We start from the raw sequence: 23,543 nt of genomic DNA, 5'->3' as shown, positions 1-23,543 counted from the left end.
GACAAGCACAAGTACTACCTGGTGAAGCACAATCTGGTTTAGCAACACAACAGAGTCAAGTTTGAGAAAAAACATTTGGTTTTTGATGGGATATTTTGTTAGCTTTGAACATGTATGTTCAATGATCATATTTTGATGTATTGCCCTGAATTGAACACATTTGGTTGTGGAGACAATATAAAACTTTTGTTATGGTCAAGATGACATTGGTTGTATTTGAATGCTTTTGTGTTAGGGAGAAAAGATGACTGCTGTGTGTTCTCTTTACTCTTTAGGCAAGCAATCATAGTTTCAATGCAGTGTAGTTGAGGCCAAACTGAGTATTCTGTTGTAGAAACATGATGCTCACCATAACTTAGGACATAAATACAACTAAGAAATACAGATCTTTACAAGTACAAGATGGACATGAATGTGAATGAATTATATACACTGATAGAGAAACCCAACAAAAGGCGATTTTAATAGAATATCTGCATTTCTTCGGAATATGATTCAGAATTTACAATGAAAAAAATTTCTGAGGTCAAATTAGAACCCCAAGGAATGATACATTTTATTTTGAGACAAATAAGATGGATAGTAACAGGTCCCTTCTGTAGGATAAATTGAAACGAACACAAGTTGCTCAATCTCGTGTCTTAGGATTTCTCTCTCTGCAGTTTTGCTGGCACGTCCCCGTCCTCGTCTTTTTTCCCTGCAAGTGCTAGCAAGCAGTATTATATCTCAAGGAAGCACATCATACCATAATGCTTCCTTTTGACTCTTCATCACTTTCATTCGATTCATTTGCTGCAACCTTTCTGGCAATAAAGTAAACAAATTTCATAAATATTTGTTGGAAAAATGAGATACAACCAAGAACCATAAAAACCAGCTCCTTCTTTTTTATGTAGCAGCAGCAGTGGCATTAGAGCTACCATAATCAATACAAGCAACTACAATTGGAAAATGCAGTTAAGATATAGAAACAATTTATGTAAATATTTGAAATGGTGAAATCGGCAACCTTCTTTCACAAATAAAATGCATTTTGAATCCATTTAGTAACTTTTCGTTAGAAATGTCTACTTACAGAAAGCATACTTATGGAGCACAAAATGATTATTCAGGCAATAAACCAAGTTACACCAACAAACAATTCTAAGCAGAAACTTGTCCCAAACAACAGTTAAAAAACGTGTAGAGCATGGAACACAATCTGAGCAGCCTCCATTGTTGATTTGAAGAAAGCAAAGGTTTTGATTTTGAAAATTAATTCGAAGAAAAGAACAAGAAATTCACAAAAATTGAAAACTATTCAAGTGTACAGTCGAGATTACCCAAATGGAGTCCGAAATCGACGAAGATCCCTGATAAAAGTTGCAATTGAGAGGTTAATTGCAGATTCAGAGAACGAAAATTTGCGAAGGTGAGATACAAACGATGCTGTGAAATAATATATAAAAAAAAATTTCAATTATAGATTTGGAGGTGGAACGACGTCGTTTCAAATGGAGTCCACATAGATTTTCCGATTGTACACGCTGGCATAAGGTTACCGGAAAAATAGGGTTCGGGTCGGGTTGGGGAAATACCAAACAGATATGAAAATTCATGATTTATGGTACTAATTTGAAAGTTCATGGGAAAAACCAGAATTTGTGCAAAGTTCATTGTTTCCCTCCATCGATTATTGAGAATTCAGCCTCTTTCAAATTTCAAATTTAGATGCATTAATTACTCTTTTATTACTTTACTTAATGAGAGTGTAATCTATCATCTCTTGTAAGATTTTAGTACTGTACATGTTAGTGATGGACTGATGGTACGACAAATGCCATTTTAGTAGTAACATTTTACTTTCTTAATATTATAAAATCAAATTATAGATTAACAAATCTATTTATAAATTTAAATTATACTATAATGAATCTTAGTTATAAATTTTAAAAAGAAAAATTTATACGATAAGTGTATTAATAAACTCAATTAAAGAAAGTCAATTCTAATGAAAATGATAATTGAACAAATCAATCTACTACTTTTTGTATTCTATTATTTAAATTTAATTGAACAATTAATGTGAATTTTAGATACAAATGAACAATTGAATAGCGATTAATGTATAACTTTAATTTAAATTTAAAAAAGAATAAAGTATCCAACTTAACCTAAAATTCACATATAATATATAATTGAATCTAAACACTATTGATTGTTCGATTTGCTCTAAGACTCAATTAAATTGAGTAATAGTATTAATAAAAATTCTGGAGTGAATCAAATTGATTCATATACCTTTTATATTTTATTTTCAGTTATGGTTGGGCAATTAGGGTAAATGTTAGATTCAAATGAACAATTCGAAGTGAATCTAAGCACTATTCAATTGCTCAATTAAATTCTATAATTACATCTTATAAAAAAGTGAATCTAAGTATTATTGAATTGCTTAATTGATTCTATGTTTAGTTAACTCTAAGTTTGATTGAATTGTTAGTTACATTTTACAATTAAGTGAATCTAAGTACTTTTAAATGGCTCAATTGATTCTATGTTCAATCAACTATTTAATTGAATAATATAGTTACATCTTATAATCAAGTGAATCGAAGCACTATTGAATTGTTCAATGCTTCAATTGATAGTACTATATTCAATTAACTCAAGTTTAGTTGGATTGTTTATTAAATCTTATAATCGAGTGAATCTAAACAGTATTGAATTGTTCAATTGTTTCTCAGCTCAATTGAATAATTTAGTTGTGTCTTATTCTTTAATTAAATACCAAACCAATTTATATTCGATTGAATAATTTGATTTTAAAATTTATGTATTTGTTTGATTATATGATGATCTTTGTTGTTATTTTTCAAATCAGTAAAATTTTAATTATTACCGTCGTTGCATTATCCACACTAAAGTAACAATGTCGTCGAGAATATCATCGTCGTTGGAAACTTTTTTCCTACTCAAAAGCGGTGTCAAAATACGTGGCTTGAGAATTACAACTTGCCTCAAACAACATGTTTCGGTTTGAAATTTTAAGGTAAAATTATAAATTCCATGAATAAAAAGTCTTATATAATTAATGCTTATTAAAAGTTAGTAACAAATTTTTACCTTATATAATTAATCAGTTTTTTCTTAATTATAGTAAAATATAAACTGTTAATGTTATAAGGTCTATTAACATTATTTTTGAACTTATGCCATAACTCATGTTTATTTATGTTCTTATTATACTTTAGATTACTATGTTATTTGTAAATGTAAATTTTACGTGTACTTATTAGAGTATGCCGTAAGCTGTTAAAATTGAAATAATTAAAACAATTTTTGCAGTAGTTGGGAAGAGAGAATAGTAAGTATGGGCCCAACTCCCAATACATCTTCTTCCTCCTGCTTCTAGTTTCCAATGCTATACGCCATATCTGCAATCTCGATTCTTCAAAAACAATCAAACAGCTTCTCTCTATTGATTTTTGGTCACAAATAGACATATTGTCAGCAAACTTCGTGTTGTTATCTCCTCAAGCAATAGAAATTGATTCAATTGATACACCCAGTTATGTCATTCGGAAAGGAAGCCGAAATCTGTTCGGTTTAAACTTTAAAGATCCAGCTGAAAACGGAAAAGGTCCCACGTAGGAGACGTCAGGTCTTAGTTTTGTTTGAGACTAAGTTTTTCTTCAAATTATTGGCTTTATCTTGTGTATTGCTTTGAGAAATACTCATACAATATGCTCTGCTGCAGCCATGAGTCCCAATTTTTGAGAAATTGTTGACCAGAAATCTGTACAAATATAAAGCCCCAGTTTTTGTGGACCCCATCTTTGCCGCCCAGTTTAATGAATTTTTGGTTGATCACATTTTATAATTCTTTGACTCATACCTTATATAATTTTGGTTTATGCTTTACAAGGCAATTTCGGACTCATAAAAAAACTGAACAACTACATATTAACCAATGGTTAAAAAAATCAAAATCTGGTTTTTTAGAAAGAAAATCGGTTTACATGTTATTTCTGGTTCAATCATAATTAAATTTACTTCTTTGTCCTTATGATGAAACTACCGCCTCTTTTTACTCTTCCCACAAAATAGCGCCTGATTTTTTATTTTTCCCTCTCTCCCATTTATTTTTCCCCCTCTTCCATTTACTTTATCTCTCTCCATATTATTCCTATATTAGTTTATTCAACGGAACATAACTAAAAATGTCAAATTTATAATTATAAAATTGAAGATATTAAAAAATGTATAGTGATTTTTAATGTGCTTTATAGTCAAATACTCAAATTAAGTTAATGATTTATTTTCGTCCAACTTTTTGATTTACTGGGGAAATTCTAATAGCATTATTAGTATTTTATTTAAATAATTTTTTTTTGAATATAGTACTACTTAAGATCTAATATAACAAAAAATAGATAAATTAAAGTGAACTATTCTCATCGAACAATTTGGATAATAAGAGCATTTATTAGAGAAATCTTAATAAATATTACTCATGTTATTTAAATAAATTATATTTTTAATATGCTTGTGGTTTAATATTACGAAATTCAGTTAGTGATTTATTCTAAACCAAACCTTTTAATGATATTAGTATTTGATTAAATAAATTAAGTGTACTTAAAATCTAATATTACAAACAAGATAGATATAATGACAAGATCATAACAAATCAAATAAACAAGCAAAATATATATTAATAAAAGTTTTTATCAGCTTACTCATTTAATTATAAAAATTATCAGTTTTTTCTTTCTCATTTATTTTACCAATTATATATTAAAATTTGTGGTAATCCTAAATGGTCTATTTCTATGGGACGTAAGAAGTAATAGACAGAAATATTAAAATTTCAATTAATTAAATCAAAATGTTGTCTTACAAAAACATTGTAAAAGCTAATAAATATTACTTGAGACTTCAAATTATCCGACCTGAAATGTCAAACTCTAATCCTAGCATTACAAACTCTAGCCCAAACATATTAAACTTAAATCACAAAATTCTAACATTCACCCCATCATATTTACTTTTATATTTTTATGCTTAGTATATACTAATACTGTAATATTAGAATTTGTCAAAACATAAATATTTGCTTAATTGAACTGAAATGAAAAAAATAAATAAAAAGAGTTGAGACTTGAAATAATTCAATCACTTAATCAAAAATAAAGAAAAAAGTGAAAAAATAATTAACGTTTTATATGAATTTTAGTTAAATGAACTACTATCTCACATACAAAATTAAATATTATGTACTATAAAAAGCAAATTTGGTAATTCATCACATAAAATTTTTATTACGTATATACTATTTATTTCTTGGGAATTGGGTCATCTTCTTCCCTAAAACCATGACAGCTATTTTTATTTCTTCATTTGCCTCCATATTTTTTAAGCAGAAATTCATTTCAACCCCTTCCATCATTCAATCTCGAATAATTTAGTCTTTAATAGCACTGATTTAGGAAGGGCTGAAAATTGTATATTGAAATTTTTAAAAAATTTAACAATAGAAAATAAGAAAAGAAAAATTTGTTGGCATGTGCTGAAGCCCCTCCCCAGCTCAATTTGTGAATGATTGTCTTGACCTGAGAGGGAAGATACAAACAGAAAATTCAAGTCAAGAAGCCAAATATTATAAGACTAATTCAGTGGTGTTTTAATGATCGTCTCATTCTTCTTTAGTTTGATTAGTGCTTTCCTCCGAATTTCGAAATGTTTTGGTGTTACAGTGAAAAGAATAGTAGGCGAGAGGAAAGCAAAATGAATGCAAAGTATGAGCACTCACCTATTGGAACTGAATATCTCACCATCTCAGCTACCGGACATTAGCTCCAATGCCGCAAAAAAACAGAAAATAAACAGACATTTGCTCATTAACCAAATTTGTAAAAGAGTAATGTCCAGGAGTTGTGATCTTTTATAAACACCAGTTCCAAAACCATTTTTATGACTATATTTGAAGTGAAATGGAAAGAAACATTGTACTATGTTGAATAGAGAAGAACAAGGAAGGTTATATATTAAGCCCTCCAAACTCAATGGAGGACTAAAAGCTGGTGGTTAACAAAAAAAATCTAATTTTTGTGCAGATCTCGAAAAAATTAAAGGAAAAGGAGAAGTTTACTAAATATACAATGAAATTTGTGCAAATACAACGAAATTTTGTCCAATACACAATCCAACATTACAATGACAAATTGTACTAAAAATCCAATTTTTGCGTAGATTCAAAAAAATTGAGGAAATTGCGAATGAAATAAAATAAAATATACCGATATTGTAGATCAAATGTATTTTCTACGACCCCTAAGTCATGAAATAAAATGAAAAACATCGAATAGAAAATGCTCTACTTAGAGTGAGACTGAAAAGGTAAAAGTATTTTTTATAACACATGCATATTGATATTAGTGAATTATATAGAATTTGTATTCATTAAGTGAAAATTACATGACTCGGGAGCATAGCACGGATGTTAATACTAGTACTCATAAAAAATCAACACTTATTTGCTAGACTTGTCGTGAAGCTAAACTCATACGATAAATTAGTTATTGTAAATTAGGGATTTTGTGCGCAAATCATTATGAAAATAAAATTGGCTCCATTTCGTGGAAATGCTGGCGGGAGAATAATATTAAGAGGGGGAGAAGAAGAGAAAAGTCTGTCAATTTCTCTTCCAATTATGAAAAGGGTATACAAGTAAAATCAACAATTACTAAATCAAAAAATTTAAATAAACCGGTTTTTTTATGCTACTTAACCAGTTTATGGCTGGCCATAATATGGCCACGTAGCATTTCCCTTTTGGAAAATACATTCTATTTGGCAGACTAATTGAATTGATATAGAAGGAAAGGCAAGAAGGAAGAGCAAGAAAATGACGCTCACGGTATTTGCAGATCGTATGTCACAACCTAGCCGCGCAATTATCATTTTCTGCAAGTAAATTCTCCTTCTACTATACTCACCTTCTTTAAAAATTCAATCTTGATCTTTTTTATTTAGTTCGATTGATAAAAGAACTGATAAGCTGATAAACTGTTTGTTGAAGAGTAAATGGCATAGATTTTGAGGAGGTTAGAATCGACCTCTCCAAACGCCAGCATTTATCTCCTCAATTTCAAGGTCAAATCATATCCCCCAACTCAATTTTATCTGCGATAGATTTTTGTCTGACTATTTTCACTTTTATATTTTTTTTTCTGTTAAAGAAATAAACCCCATGAAAAAAGTCCCTGCTATAGTGGATGGAAGATTCAAGCTTTTTGAGAGGTGATTCTTTCTTCTTCTTTTTTCATTTATAAGAATGGTCTATCTATGGTTTGTGTTATTGATCTATTTGTTACAACATTTTGCTTTTGTGCAGCAAATCCATGCTGTAAATTTAATGTTTATTAAATTATGTAATTTTGTAAGCATCAAGAACTCATTAACAAACTGCAACTGTGTTTAAAAAATGTGAGGAGATTTCAAGTATTCTGGACTATTCACACACACATTTTTTGTTGTGTTTTGCAGTCATGCGATTCTGATATATTTGGCTTGTTCGTTTCCTGGAATCGCTGATCATTGGTACTTCCAATTCCCATGATTTTTACATATTTCTGGTACATGAATAAGATTGTGTCTAGAGATCCTATCTTGGTTAATGTAGACTTTATTTGTTGTCACTTCTTCGTGACGTTTCGTATTTTGTAACCCAACTCTTGGTCATTCTAGGTACCCTGCCGACCTGTTCTTAAGAGCGAAAATTCACTCTGTGCTGGATTGGCATCACTCGAATTTGCGTAGTGGTGCAGGTGTTTATACTGATCTCTGTTGTCTGTCTATGTTTTACCATGTTTCTGTTGCCATCGTTTATGTAGAAGCATCAAGAAATGATTTCTTATTGTATCATGCTAATACTTTCCCAATCAAGGAACTTGGACGTGCATAATAAGTGGTTTTCGGTTATCATGTCTAGGCTCATCAAATTGTTAAACCATAACCAAGAAAGAATTTGTATTAGCATCAATCCTGAATAGCCCTTCAATAAGTATTAAATAGCTCTAAACTAAGTAGTTAAGCCAACCGTTGATGCTATGCTGGTTGGTTCCTATCAGGGCCGGCTAACTTGTTGAAATGCTTGTGTTTCCACTTTCAGCTGGATATGTACTCAATTCGACACTTGGACCTGCACTCGGGTTGCCTCTGAATCCTGAAGCAGCAGCTAAAAGCGAGAAACTCCTTTCAGCATCTCTTGGAAAGATCGAATCTTTCTGGCTTAAAGGAAGAGGGCGTTTCTTACTTGGAAGCACCCAACCTTCTATTGCAGATCTCAGTTTAGTATGCGAGATCATGCAGCTTGAGGTAATGATATTATGTTTTTCTACGTGTTCAAGTTCTCAGAGAGACTAGAGTATAGATAGCAGTTTTGTGTTCGACATGGTAATATCATGTTGTGTTGCTGCTATTTATTATAATAATACAGCTTGTGGATGAAAAAGATCGAGAACGAATCTTGGGTCCCCACAAAAGAGTCATGAAGTGGGTTGCTGATACGAAGAATGCAACGAGTCCTCATTTTGACCAAGTTCATTCAGTCCTCCTCAAAGTTAAAGAGAAGCTGCAATCTAAGAAAGCAATAGGCGAGACGAGCCAAAATGTGCTGCCCTCTAAGTTGTAAAACCACCATGAAGAAGTGGACTCGAAGATGAGAGGTGTGCTGCGTCCGGGAAGCCATGTGACACCACTCAAGTTGAAAAAGAAGAGAAATTACCCATATAAGGAAGAGGATGTTTTCTATTGTAATTGACTCCAGAGTTGTTTTGGTTATATCAGGAATTTCCCAATGTGTGACATGAGATCCTTGCTGTGTTGGTATATATATGACTTCCCTTTGTAAAAGAAATACTACTTGTATGTAAGTTTTTAGCCAACTGAAGCACGAACATAAAACAATAATTTGTGGCCAAATTTCCAAGTCAAACATAACTTCATGAGCTTTGTAACATAACTTTATGAGCTTCCAGCAAAACTCTTTCAAACCTAAAAGAATAAAAACACAAAACTCCATTTGCTCATAATTTCAAATCATGATCATTCAGAGGGAGGAGGCTTTGCTTCAAGGAGTCCACAGTGAACCAAAACTTTAGTTATCTCCAAATAAAAATAATAATATATGAAGCATTTACAAGAACTCAGGCACCTCAAGGAGATATGCTGCTGCAACTCGAAAAATACAGTAATTTGTATTTACACTATCAACCAAGACTCACTACGAAGAAAGTGCAAGCTCAGCCCAAGCCAGAGAAGACGCCTTCATCTCAGCAGCTACAGATGTGTCGACGCCACTCTCCAACATCATACACAGCTCCACCATGGACGTCCTCGTGCTCGTGCTGGGACCGATGCATAGGTTCACAACGTCACACACCACTTTCAGATCCTCGTTTCTGAAATGCTTCAGCTCAGGATCCACTACTTGCGAAATCACTTCAGGCGAATCCAGATACTCCTTAGCCTGCATATACAAGGCAAAGGTGCTTCCTTTAGAAAACTGAGACAACGAATTTCAAGTGAGACGAGCCAAAGAGGCATGTACCCATTCCACCAAGCATCCTTTATCTTCGCAATATGGAGGCCTCCCACTGACAATTTCAAGTAACAGAATCCCGAATGCATATACGTTTCCCTGGATATCAAGATGACGCCCTTCCAAATTATTTGGGAGAATACAAACTGCACCCTCGTTGCTAATGGTGCCCGAGCTTTTCTCTGATCTGGAAAGGACTGTCTTCCAGCACTCAAAATCAACCAGCTGCAGAAGGAGATGAGACTATCTACTAAGAACTTTGTATCTTTTAATGCGATTATTGACAATTTATCTAGCCTTACCTTGGGAGAAAATTCATCAGTCAGATAGATGGAACTGGAATTCATATTAGATATTGTAAATGGCGGGTCGAGTTCAGTGTGAAGATACTTTAAACCACGGGCAATGCCGATAAGAATCCTCATGCGCCGAGTCCACGAGAATTGGCAGGCTTCTCCATCTACAATTAATCAGAAAGTATCTGATTTCAGCTGTTATAACTAAACAACGATGAGCTTCCAAATCGAGAAAAGACAAAAAGAAAGATTACATACAATGAAGGTGCTCATAAAGTGTTCCATTTGATGCATAATCAAAAACCAGCATCCTTGTAAACGGCTTGCTTTCCATGCAATAGCCAAGCAATTTACCCACATTCTCGTGATTCAATCTTGCCAACCCGGCCACCTGAATCATGTAATATTAGTCTTTAAGCATATTTGCAGAAAGAAAATCTCATAGATTTGACAAAGAGCCCTAAGCAAATGTACTTATGATAAAACAGAACCTCTTTCTGAAAAGAAAGCTCGAGGTCGCCTGACCACTGATCTTCTTTAATGCAAAGGGATATCACAGCAATCTCTGGCCCACCTTTCATAGTGCCTTTATATACTAAGCTATCCGGAGACGAGCCGATGATGTTGCTGAAATCTTCACAGGCTATTTCAAGTTCCTGTCTCTTGTACCTTACTACATCCTTCAGTTCCTCAGAATCTGCATAAGCCTTTCATTGTAGGAGATTGACAGTTGATAAATAAAATTTCTCCTAAGCTAAAACTGACCTATATAGTTCACTTATTGGTCACTGAGGGAATAAAATTTCAATCGCTGCAAGTCAGATTCGCAGAAAACCAACCTATATAAATTGAAATGTTGTCCTTAGCACTCAGAGACTTCTTCCACGGGATCATGACAGAGTGTCTCTTCTTCCACTTCTGGGAGGCCACGAAAAGAGCAATGACAAAGAGCACGCCTACTATAGTTCCAGTACCAATTTCAAGAGCCAAAAGCCACAAAGGTTTTGATTTATTAGTTTGGCTCTTTGCTACCTCTGCTGTAGGCAGGTGCTTTGGGTTACCTGAATGGCCTTTCGCAGGTTGCGCACCACCCGCTATAGAAAATTTTCCATTATTAGCGTCAGTACTCCTTGCATGATTTAACCAAGTTAAACAATATACGTAACATAAGCTTTTAACAATTGATGAAAATTACTATGATTTATGTTTTACAACTATGAGACAAGCATGTGCTTAGAAACGGTATAAAGCTGGGTTACCTACCACATAGTGCAGGAGATCGTTGCTTCACGTCTTTGTCTTGAAGGCAATTTCCCTGGAAACTTGTCCTATGATAAATATATTAGATTCTTAAGTACATTGAACAAAAAAGTAAATAAATAATGCTCCTTCCAATCCCAACGAAGATGACCCACTTTATTTTTTTTGGTTTCTCCCAAGTCCCAACAAAGATGACTCATTTCTAAAAATGAAATCAATATTATCTCTACTTTATTCTTTCTCCAACTAACACAAAAAAAAAAAAAAAAAAAAAAAAAAAAAAAACACTGCATAAAATCTATGTAGAGCTGTCCAAGAAAGGGGTCATCATCCTTGAGATGGAGAGAGTAAAATAGATGAAAACTGAAGAGAAAGGCAATAAAGTTGCTAACATACCTAGGAAGATATCCCAAGCATTTAGGTATGATTCCAACCAAAAAATTGAATGAGAAGTCGGCTACTATTAGTTTGGAGGATCGACAAAATCCAGTGAGCCGGCTGTTTGATGAAGGCCTAATATAGTTATATGTTAGGTGAATTGTTATCTGAGTTAGTAGTATTTATGTGTAACGACAAAACAAATTATCAGATAGAATGCTATTGAAAGTAAATACAGTGAACCAACTAACAAATTGAGACATAAGTTACTGGTCAGGCATCATTCTCCCAACCTCAGAAATGAGTTGCTCGAGTTTAGTTTAAAGACAATTTTGGACAACCATATAAACATATTTAAATGAACTATGTCAATACCTAAGAAGTTGCATTTTCAATTTTCATCTCTCAGAGAAATAATATTGCCATCGTATTAGATAACATATGCATACATGCCCTAATTAGCACGAGCACATCTTAAAAGTAGAGAATCTGCCAATTCATGCGAGCACTTTAACCAGGTATTGCAAGACAGATTAGTAAAGAGAATCACAGGCACATAAAGGAGCTTTATTCTTACATTCCACGTGTATCCGAGATAGAATCTGAACTAGTAGCAGGCAGAATTCCTCCAAGCTTATTCCTATCCAGTCTAAGCTCCTCAAGATATTCCAAGTTCCCAAGTTCAGGAGGCAACTTCCCCACCAATCCATTAGATTGAAGATTTCTGTATAAATGGAAGATGGTCAATGCTAAGAGAAAAATAAAGGCCATGAAACAGAGGAAGAACACCACAGATACACTGATGTCAGCAGCCATATTTCACTAACATTTTCACGATGCTGCTTATGTTCCCAAACTCAGGCGGAATTGCTCCTGTTAGCTGATTCGAACCCAAGTCCAAAACCTTGAGGTTTTTCAGCATGCCTATTTCCTTAGGAATTGCACCAATCAACAAATTTCCATGCAAAATTCTGCCCATGAGCGAGATACATACAATCAGCCTATATATTAGCCACAATAGCTAATATTCTACATTTTGAGAAAATAAGAGCTTACAATTCTTGCAAACCCGAGAGCTGGTACAAGTCAGGTGTAATAAACCCCTTCAAAGACTTTCCAGAAACATTACTGCAAACCCGAGTAGCCCCATAAATGGCAAGTTATGCTGTGCACTACGATTACTTATCATGTTTCCTATAATTATCTACACCAACACTATAAACCGATCATTTGGGCAGAAAAACTTACAGCTTTATCACATGATCTCCACCAACGGAGCAAGCAATGAAAGGCCAACCACAAGGATCGGAGTCAAGAAAGTTCCAATTCGACAATACATGTGAGGGATCCTCCAAAATCTCTCTCTTGAAGGAATTCAAAGCTTCAACTGAACATTCCCATAATTATAATGTAAGGCATAAAATATTCACTGCATTATTCAGCTCAGCTGCTACCACACTCTAACAAACTCATTATATTATCTAAGAACAACTACAACCCAAGATCTATCAATACAAATCAAATAATAACCCACATTTCTTCAGAAAAATCAATCAATATCCCAATTTTATTTTCCAGGAGTCAAAAAGTAATTGAATAAATGGAGTACTATACATAGCAGTTCAATCAAGAATCAAGATCTGTTGATCAAATTAGATCAAGAATTAACCTTCATTTTGGGGGAATGTGGCGCAGTCAGCGAGAAAGAGTCCAAAACATAAAAAAAGAAGTCCAACTCCACATGAAATAGACCATCTCATCATTGAAGCTGATTATACACAACACAACACACACTTATGTTCGTGACAAAAGCCAGCGTAGAAGAAGTGGGCTGGGCTGTTGAAGAACAGACCAGGCCAAATGTGCACAGAATTTAGAGAAATACTAAAAGAGAAGACAAGAAGAAACCAAGATTCTATCTTTATTCTACGCGGAGAAAAAAAGAGAGGGAGGAATCTGGAATTAAAATCAGCAACAAGGGCGAATGAGAATGTGAAGTTCGTATAGAATTAAAACACAGCCGCATTCAGCGAAGTGTTGAAGTTGGACAGTGAACTCTGGATTGTCTATTGCACTATTTTCTTCACCGAAATGCCTGCGGTTTGTTTAATTTAATGTTTGGTGAATAAAGAAAAAGTACAGATTGTGATAATGACCGATTTACTATCCCCTCTGTATAGAGTCATTTTGTCATTTTGTACTTTCCACTGTAATAGAGTTATTTTCTTTTTAAGTAAAAATAACACATTTTTTCATACTTACTTTACTCTCTCTTACTTTATTCTCTCTTCGTCTCTCTATCTTTTTCATTTCCAACTTCACTCTCCTTTACTTAATTCACCTAACACAATTTTTCTTAATCTCCGTGCCAAAAAGAAATGTCTACATTACTATGAAACGGAGGGCGTACTCTATTCTTTTTTTCCTCCTATTAGCATGAGAATTTTATCTATTCATTTTATTTTATTAGTAAAATGGAGATGGAATAAAATAAATAGAAAAAAATTGATATTTCTTCCGTCGATATTAGATGGCACACTTAGATAATTGCATGGATTTTAAGAGATGTTGTTTTAAGTGTTAAGTGGAAAGAGAAAATAATATATTTATGTTAATGTGATTTCCAAAAAAAGAAAATGCGACATCTTTTGCGGGACAAATTAAAAAGGAAATTGTGACATCTATTATGGGATGGAGGAAGTACTTCATTCATCCTAAGGTATTTGAGTCATATTTCTTTTTAGGTTGTCCAAGGTAGTTGAGTCATTTCCTTTTTGGTCAAAAACTTTATCCTCTCTCATACTCCCTCCATTCCATAGTAATGGAGACGTTTCTTTTCGACACGAAGATTAAGAAAAATTGTTTTAGGTGAGTTAAATAAAGGGAGAATAAAGTAGAAAATGAAAAAGGTAGAGAGATCAAGAGAGAAAAAAGTAAGAGAGAGTAAAAATAAGTGTGGAAAAATATGTTAACTTTTACTAACAAGGGAAATGACTTTATTACTATGGAACGTACTAAAATGGAAAAATTAACTCTATTACTATGGAACGGAGGGAGTACTTTACTCTCTCTTCATTCTCTTACTTTTTTCTCTCCTTTATTTTACTCTCTCCATTTTAACCTTTAACACATCAATTTTTTAAAATCTCGTCCCAAAAAAATGCTCTAAAGTACTTAATGACGGAGATAGTATTATTTTTATTTTAAATATGTAGTAGTAGTATTACTTTTTTTAGTGGGACAAGAGGAGAGAATACTATTCCCTCCGTTCCACTATAGCAATCTCAGATTTCTATTTTAATCTGTCCAATCGATTAGAATCTTCTATAAATGATAGTAGACTCTATATTTCACTCATATTTTATTATAGAACTAATAGTAAAATATATAACAATAAAATCACAATTTACTATTTTTTACACTAACTTTTCTTTACATTTTTTTTAAACTTATACACAACTAAACTAAGATTACTAAAGTGGAACTAATAGAGTAATACTTAAGTTTTAAATACAATCAATCATAAAATCATCACTTGACAAGTATTTTGTGATTTATTTCTAAAAGATTAGATGGTTATTAATTATTAATTTTTGTAAACCAACTTTTATAAAAGTATGCTATATTTAATATGGAATGATATTGGTAAAGCGCTTTCATTAGTCACAGTGCATTGAATCTTATTTAATAATATATTAATTCCAGGTGAGTGACATTTAACAAAACAGATAATACAATAAATGCAACCTTTGGAAAATCTAGCAAAATGCGATAGGAATGGTTATGCAACATAGAATTACTGTGGCACATGTATGTTTCTAAGTCTAACTACGTAACAATATTAAAATGACACTTTTACCGACAAAATTGGAGGTATTAAATTTGTGTGATTTTCTTAATTGCAATTATTTTTGAAAAAATATTTGAAAAGGTACATTATTTGGAAATTAATCATTACTATAATTATAGGTACTATTATTATTATTACTACTTTTTAATCATGCCGAATTTTGGAGTGATTTATTAAAATGACATTAATGCTACGAAACTTTTATAAAAGTTGCAAAAATGGTTTTGATTTATACTTTTGTGCTTAAAGACGCATGTATACAGGGCGGACCTATATAGAGACACTGGGTTCCTTGAGACCCCCAACAATTTACGTTTTTACTATATATAATATATATTAATAGATGAAAATATAAAATGGAATGTAGCGATAGAGATGCCCAAAGTTTTTGGTTCCGGCGGTTAATTGCGGAATCGTAACCGCCGGTTCCGGTTTCAAACCGTAACCGTAACATTTTTTATGAACCGGAACCGCCATATTTAGAACCGCAGGCCAGTTCCGGTTCAAGATTATGCGAACTGAAACCGTGACCGAACCGCCAGTTAACCGGCAATTTCACGGTTCCGGCGAGGTATTTGAGGCGTCAGCCGTTGGCAACCAAGGAGCAGCTTTTTCAGACGGTTTTTTGACTGAAACCGGCGATTAACCGCAAAAACCGGCGGTTTCCCGGTTCCAGTGTGGAACACAAGGCTGACACATTGCAGCGCCGATTGAATGTTTCATGCAGGTGGTCAGACGTTTTTACAGGCGGTTTGTTGACCAAAACCGCCGATTTTGTCCGATTTTCAATTTTTTTATTGTATATTTTTTAATTCTGATTTTGAATTCAAATTGATCCATTCCCCCCTCTCCCAAATTTTTATCTATAAATACCCCCTTCTATCCTCACTTACATTCACCCCATTCTTGTGTTAACAAGAGTTTCTCTCTTCAATCTCCCAATTCTCTCTCTTTGTCTCCCATTTCTCATTTGTGCTATTGTGCTTACATTTGAATTATTCAAGTGCTACTCTTATATTACGCATTGTTATACTTGTTTCATAGTTTTATAAGTTGTCTTTCTCAATTACTAAAACAAAAAAATATACTATCAAGATGTCTTCATCCCGAGAAGGTCGTGTTGATAAGGGAAAGGGAAAGTCCAAGTGGCCAAGTTGAAAAACCGTTATTGATGAGATTTCTCAAAGGAACATGGATATGTGGCAGGTTAATATTTTTTATCTACTAATATTATTAATTATGAATTATATTACATTATTGTTCATAATTCTATTTGATATTTACACTACAAATATTATTTTGTAGAATCGAGAAGAGCAAGATATGGCCAATGCTATTGCTTTCTCCCGCTCTCAATCCCAAGGCGGACGTGGATATGGTGGTGGCGATGCTTATGTTGGTAGTGGTAGTGGTGTTCCCGGTCCCGGTGCCTATTCTCAACAAATTTCAACCCCGGTAAATCTTGATGACGATGATGATGATGATGACGAGGAGGAGGAGGAAGAGGCGGGAGAGGAACAACAACAAGAAATGCCACCCCCACCACCACCAAGGAGTCGTCGTGGTCGTGGTCGTGGACACCCTCTTCAACCTCTTAAACCAATTGAAAGGTCTTTAACCTCAAACATCATGGTGAAACATTTCAAGAAGGTACGAGATAGTACCAATCTGGACATTTATAATGTGTATTGCAACTATTGCGAAAACGTATACACATTACGAAAGGGTGGAGGATATGGTACATTTACCCGTCACATGGAGAAAGCGCATTCGGTCGAGTTTGGTATCGCTCCAACCCAAACTCAACTCAACTTTCAACATGGAGTCGGGACCGGGAGTGGGACGGGTTCATCCCAAACATCGGGTATGTGTAGCACTACTCTTTTAAAATATGATCACAGAAATGCTCTTAATGTGATGTCTAGATTTGTTGTGATGAAACATTTTCCGTTCAATGCTTTTGATAACGATGCTTTTGAGTCGAGTATGCGACAAGTTTATAATGTTGCTGCAAATTGAGTCGAACTTCTATGACTCGAGCTGTTGTTAGACAATGCATGGAAAAGAAGACGCAATTAGGTACGTCTATTGTTAACTTGGGTCATAAAGTTTCGATTTGCTTTGATGTGAGGACTGATTGTTTTTGCAAAAATTGATATATGGGCATCACTATGCATTTCGTTGATCACAGTTGGACTTTGAACAAACGTTTGATTGCATTTCGGGAATTTCCCACACCACACACTGCACAAGCAATTGCTCAATTGATCATTCAAGTTTTGAATGAATTTCAATTGATCAATAAATTTTTTCTGTTGGTTTTGATAATGTAAGCGCTAACATTAACTACCAAATCCATGAATATCTCTATCAGTTTTGCCTATAAGATCCCACATTCACGTCCTTTTCAAACTCTACTGCAGTTCTTTCTTCTCTTTCATACGAAGGTAAATTCTCCTCAATTTCTTGAATGATAAACCTTCGTACAATCATATTGATTTTGTGTAGCCAATTCTTGATATCACAGCGTTGAAAGGGGAAGACCGAGAGAGCTGTGGATTTAATTCATCTTGTCATTCTCTTCTTCCTAAAGGTATCTTTTTCTTCAAATCCATGCCATAGATTCATACATTCACTTTAGTTCACTGGCCGAATCTGGAATAATTTATTTTGAAATTTTCTGCAACTTGTTGAATGATAATCCCTTTGAAAGCTTCGATCTTTAAAGCTGTAGAAGTAACCTCTTGTTTCTCTTGAATTCTAATTCATAAATTCAATTCCTGCCCATAAATATTTGAGACGAACCACTAAAATTTATAATGGGTTTGGGATTTGAGAATCAGAGAGGGGAGGGAAAGAGTTGTTGTTCGTTGTGGAGAGAAAGATGTATAGTGATTAGGAGTAATTTAATAAGTTTTGTTTAGTTTTTGTGGCAGAGATATAAGCGTAATTCATAGGAGTATACCTTTTAAGTTCTCCTCTTTTCTGTTCTTGCTAATGTGCTGAGTTGGAAATATTATATGTATACTGGTTTGTGAAAGGAGTTTATACGCGGTGGCTGGGAGACTTTATGTCAAATTCTTTTTTTTTTTAAATGGTGGTCTTTTTCACTCTGTGATGGATAGGAGTAGACGTGTAGTGATGGGAGAGAAATTTATCAGTTTAGGCTTTAGAGAAGGGAGTTTATAATTCTTTTCATTCCATCCCCTTTATTAAATTGTGTCTATTTTAGTTAGAGAAATAATAGTAGTACAGTAGGGTTCATATTTGGGAAGGAGCCTTCTTGATTTTTGTTTAACACAATTACGTGTGTTAAGTTGTGTGTTAAGTTGGGAGTATATATATATATCCACTCTTAAAGACCGAACCACCGAACCCTACCAAATTAGGGCTTTTAGATCTAGTTTTTTATGGATAAGATACATAAATTTATAAATTATTTTCGCCTTCATCACGAGCCTATTTTAATTCATCCGAAGGTAAATAAGTTATACTAACATGTTACGAAGATTTAACTTCGTTCCAGAATATATTACTTCATTCTAGTAGGTTTTTACTTCATTCCTGTAGGTTTTTACTTCATTCCAACAGTACGTAAATGTGGTTTCGCCGTCGCGTGCCGTTCTTTCTCTCTACAATATCTATCACCACCGCCATGGCGCTAATATTGGTTTAATAAACACATGAAATAATGTAATAAATTATTGGAATGAAGTATGTGTAGAAGCATTTGAAGTCCTACTGGAATGAAGTAAAAATCTTATCCAATGAAGTAATAATGTTTCTGAATTAAGTAATAAACTCACTTGAATAAATTGCATTTTTAAATGTTAATCAAGCAAAAACCCACGTCAATGAATTTGAATGAAACATATGTTGAATCATTTCAAAACTTACTGGAAAGCAAGTAAAAACATGTTGTAGTTTCAAGGTATTATGTACAGAATGAAGTAATAAACCTATACAATGAAGTAAAATGGGCTAGTAATGAAGCGGAAAAAATTTTCACAGCAGCACCATCTCATAAAAAAAACTATATCTAATGGCCCAGTTTGATCTCTAGTTCGGTCTTTAAAATTGGTTCGACATTGATCACAACTCTATATATATATATATATATAGGGGTGCATTACCCTCCTTATCACCCCCTAGTATAAAACATAGGACTAATATAAGCCCTTGGATCTATTAATCTAATGGCTTTGATTAAAAGCATCGCCGTACATTATTATACCAGTTTCGTACATTAAAGGGCAATTTGGGTATATTACTGTTACATCATTTATATGGATTAGTACATTAACTTAATTTGTACATTAATGTGTTTTAATGTATATGCCCCTTCTACGTAATGTAGATTATAATTTTTTTAGACGAAAGTTATATCCATTCCCCAAGGGTTTAGTAATCCATGAGGCTAGGGTGTAGTACCGACTCAGTAACACAACGTTCACTAGGGTAATCTTGTGGATACTATACCCTAGCCCTATGGATGAGTTAACCCTAGGGGACTGGATCTAACTTCCACCGGTTAGTGAACGTTATGTTAATATGATGGTACTACACCCTAGCCCCATGGACTACTAAACCCTTGGTGAATGATGTTAACTTTGGGCCCGATGTGTAATACGATGCTACATTATCATGGGTATATCGTGCATTATCATGGTTATATCGTGCATTATCACTGGTATTTCGTACATCACTCGACGACGGGGTATGGATTTGTGAATTTGTGGATGCTATATAGTATAGCTTCCATCCGCGAATTCATACATCGGTACATTATCATGGGTATATCGTCCATTATCATGGTTATATCGTGCATTATCACTGGTATTTCGTACATCACTCTCCGACGGGGTATGGATTTGTGAATTTGTAGATGCTATATAGTATAGCTTCCATTCGCGAATTCATACCCCGGTACATTATCATGGGTATATCGTACATTATCATGGGTACATCATGCATTATCACTGGTATTTCGTACATCACTCTCCGACGGGGTATGGATTTGTGAATTTGTAGATGCTATATAGTATAGCTTCCATCCGCGAATTTATACCCCGGTACATTATCATTGGTATATCGTACATTATCATGGGTACATCATGCATTATCACTGGTATTTCGTACATCACTCTCCGACGGGGTATGGATTTGTGAATTTGTAGATGCTATATAGTATAGCTTCCATCCGCGAATTCATACCCCGGTACATTATCATGGGTATATCGTGCATTATCATGGTTATATCGTGCATTATCACTGGTATTTCGTACATCACTCTCCGACGGGGTATGGATTTGTGAATTTGTAGATGCTATATAGTATAGCTTCCATTCGCGAATTCATACCCTAGTACATTATCATGGGTATGTTGTACAGTACATTAAAATACAATTTTCATACATTAACATCATGTACTAATAGAACATAATGTACAAATATAACTACATCATGTATCGAAATCATGTATAATTGTGCTTTACCATTTTTACCCTTTTCGATTATTTTATTAATTTTTAAATTCCACGTGGCTTCCATATCAACCATCAGATCACACCTAATCAATGGATGAGATTAGTTTTCCTTTTTAACAGATTTTTAAACATTAATCTGACATTAATATGAATATATATATTGCTGACTCCTTTTCCTTTTCTATATTCTTGTTTATAAAGTGGGAAAGTGATATTAGTATGAATTTAAGTGTTGTGAAATGGGTATACACACGTGATGGATGAGAGTATACTTTTAAATACTTCACTTTTCTTTTAATAGGTATACGTATGTTGAGGGAGTATTTGTTTATATGTACACGTATTGTGGCTGGGAGTATATTTTTGTCTAGACTTTTTTCTTCTCTTTAGTGTTTGTTTAATTCGAGCTGAACCAGTTTACTTATTAATCGAATTTATGGTGTTTAGAATTGAATCTCTTGGCCTAATCCAGTTTAGTGAAAATCGAGAGATTAAGTTTTGGTTGGGATTGTTGTATTCAATATGATTTACTAATTCCAGATCTGTTATTGGACCAAGTTGCTTTTGGTGAGGTGTTTCTAATATAAGATAAAAGGATAATTTGTGCACACACATCCTAATAGGATGCATCAATTTTTTTTTTAAATTAGTAAATTATTTTGCAAAATCTGATTTTTGCATATCATGTTATTTCGAAAAGGGTGAAATTGTGCACGTTGTTGAGGTTGGGACAGGAAGTTTGTGGAGGAGCTAAGCTTTGAGGTGAGCTTTCATTTTAAATAAGGACTATGTCCTAAATACTGTTTTTATGTGAAAGGAGGTGAAAATTGTTTGTCTTGCCATGTTTTGTGTTTGAATAAACCTATCTGAAGTGGCTATGCCATGTATGTTTAATCGAATTCGGGTCCCAGTAGGGCCGCAAACCCTGCTCGGACTAGTGTACACCCAGTAGATCGTGTGCTATCTCTTTGGAGTTGGCCGGTCTAGTGACTTGGTTCGTGGCCACGTTCCTTGTCATGTATGTTCAGATATGGTGATGGTGAATGTGGATGGAAAACGGTTGCAACCGAACTTGTGAAATATATTTTAGTGACTTGGGTTCTTTCTAAAACCCCCAAATCACTCGTTATGGCTTGACAAACTGATTTGGCATGTGTCCACTGAGTGCATCAAGTACTCAGCCCTGCATATTTGTTTTTCTTAATGTGCAGATTGAGCGACGACGGGCGTGGAGGATGTTGAGCAGAATTCATGGATTATTTATGTTTGGCTTAGTATCGTTGGATATGTCGTGTCTTCATACTCGGCATTTTCCGTGTCTTGAACGCTTCCGCTAAGTGTCTTTTCTTTAGAATCGTTTTAGTATTGAGAACCAAACTCTTTTCAAAATTGTTTACTTTCTAGTCTTTATTTCTTTAGAGTTGGTACTTTGTTGAAATGATACTAAGTTGTTTTCTAAGTTATTTCAATTACTTAAATATTTTGGTCAAAAGTGTGAGTTTCCCCCCTTTCTTCCCCGCTTCTTTAATCCTCCCCTAGTCGCGATCAACCGTGTTTTCTATCCTTAGAAAATGCGGGCGTGACATTGATAGAGCTTGGAAGAAATATTGTCATAGCAAGCAGTGCAGGTACACCAATTTTCATTTGGATGTTTCAATTCGTTGGAACTCGACATACGATATGTTGGAGTCGACCTTGAACCACATTGAGTATTTATGTGATTTTTTTAGAACTTGCCCACATGTTCCTTTTAATTTGCTTTTGATACCCTCTTGTTGGGACCACAACATGGATTTATTTTGATTATTCCAAGCTTTCAAAAATGCCACTATTAAGTTACCCGGTGTTTATTATCCTACGCGCGGTACGCGTTTTGGAGCATTGCGTGTATGTGGCAATTGGTTTTAAAACATGTGTGAAAAATACTCAATTCATAGAGTTGAAGGCTATTTTGTTTTATATGGTTGAAAAATGGTTGAAATATTTTGCGCGAATTCCAAATGTGTTTTTTATTGCAAAGTGCTTGGATCCAAAATGGAAGTTGCATGGTGTTCATAAAATTTTAGACATGTACTATGGTATTTGCACGATTTGGATATTTCTCAACTCCACGAAATGGGTTTGACAAGAGGAGAAGGCTTCGAACTAAGTCTTCCGAATGTTGATGAAATCAAACTAAGGTTAGATAGTGACTTCGTGCTCTCTACGTGAAATATGAAATGCGGTATAACACCACTCACCAGGTACGTGCTCCTCCTAGTCCTTCTACATTTGATTTTGATGGCGGGAACTATAGCAATGTCATGATTGATCCAGACGTAGTATCACAATTGCAAGATCTATACGGTGCTACAATAATAATTTTAAATTATAAAAATAAGTACCTAATACTTATAGAAATGAAGAAGTAAATTTTTTTTACTAAAGTGAAAATATATAAATAAACTAACTATTAACTAATAGGAGTAATAAAGTAAATAAATGGACTACCATGTTTAGTTAATAAAAAACAACAAAGAATGCCAGCTGCAAAAGTCGAACGCATGACCACTAGTATGCAAGTCCAAATTGACAACTACCTCTGCTACATCAATCGTTATGTTTTATTTTATTAATACTATATACATAGTCGAAACGAAAATCGATTAGGGTTCCAAGGAACCCATCCCTCTACTTAGGTCCGCCTC

The 23,543-nt window shown here is 34.0% G+C and overlaps 2 protein-coding genes and 1 long non-coding RNA gene across 5 annotated transcripts; 2 read left to right on the top strand and 1 right to left on the bottom strand.

The window, feature by feature from the left end:
* Positions 1 to 6,818: 6,818 nt before the first annotated feature.
* Positions 6,819 to 8,935, top strand: LOC125222422 (glutathione S-transferase T1-like). Its single transcript, XM_048125015.1, has 7 exons — positions 6,819 to 6,954; positions 7,064 to 7,137; positions 7,224 to 7,284; positions 7,531 to 7,584; positions 7,732 to 7,811; positions 8,156 to 8,361; positions 8,483 to 8,935. Exons 1-7 carry the CDS (start codon positions 6,890 to 6,892, stop codon positions 8,675 to 8,677), a joined length of 735 nt encoding a protein of 244 aa, XP_047980972.1. The 5' UTR covers positions 6,819 to 6,889; the 3' UTR covers positions 8,678 to 8,935.
* Positions 8,936 to 9,048: 113 nt separating this feature from the next.
* On the bottom strand, positions 9,049 to 13,607 carry LOC125222421 (probable LRR receptor-like serine/threonine-protein kinase At1g63430). Of its 3 annotated transcripts, none has more exons than XM_048125014.1 (14): positions 13,190 to 13,607; positions 12,769 to 12,907; positions 12,577 to 12,648; positions 12,348 to 12,491; positions 12,098 to 12,244; positions 11,539 to 11,655; positions 11,146 to 11,210; positions 10,915 to 10,976; positions 10,722 to 10,800; positions 10,374 to 10,579; positions 10,141 to 10,273; positions 9,889 to 10,046; positions 9,596 to 9,811; positions 9,049 to 9,514 (listed from the first exon to the last, which is right to left on the bottom strand). In XM_048125014.1, the coding sequence occupies exons 1-14, from the start codon at positions 13,281 to 13,283 to the stop codon at positions 9,269 to 9,271; spliced, it is 1,878 nt and encodes a 625-aa protein (XP_047980971.1). In that variant the 5' UTR covers positions 13,284 to 13,607; the 3' UTR covers positions 9,049 to 9,268. The 3 variants fall into 3 exon arrangements, with proteins under 3 accessions (XP_047980971.1, XP_047980970.1, XP_047980969.1); XM_048125013.1 differs by having other exon boundaries at positions 10,722 to 10,841; positions 10,944 to 10,976; XM_048125012.1 differs by having other exon boundaries at positions 10,722 to 10,976.
* A 4,106-nt stretch (positions 13,608 to 17,713) lies between these two features.
* Positions 17,714 to 22,220, top strand: LOC125185188. Its single transcript, XR_007170079.1, has 3 exons — positions 17,714 to 17,817; positions 17,898 to 17,963; positions 22,068 to 22,220. It is a non-coding gene; the product is annotated as an uncharacterized LOC125185188 (long non-coding RNA).
* The last annotated feature ends 1,323 nt before the right edge of the window (positions 22,221 to 23,543 follow it).

Source organism: Salvia hispanica, chromosome 4, assembly GCF_023119035.1.
Source record: "Salvia hispanica cultivar TCC Black 2014 chromosome 4, UniMelb_Shisp_WGS_1.0, whole genome shotgun sequence".
Classification (NCBI taxonomy): domain Eukaryota; kingdom Viridiplantae; phylum Streptophyta; class Magnoliopsida; order Lamiales; family Lamiaceae; genus Salvia; species Salvia hispanica.
This window is presented reverse-complemented; position numbering and strand designations above follow the sequence as displayed.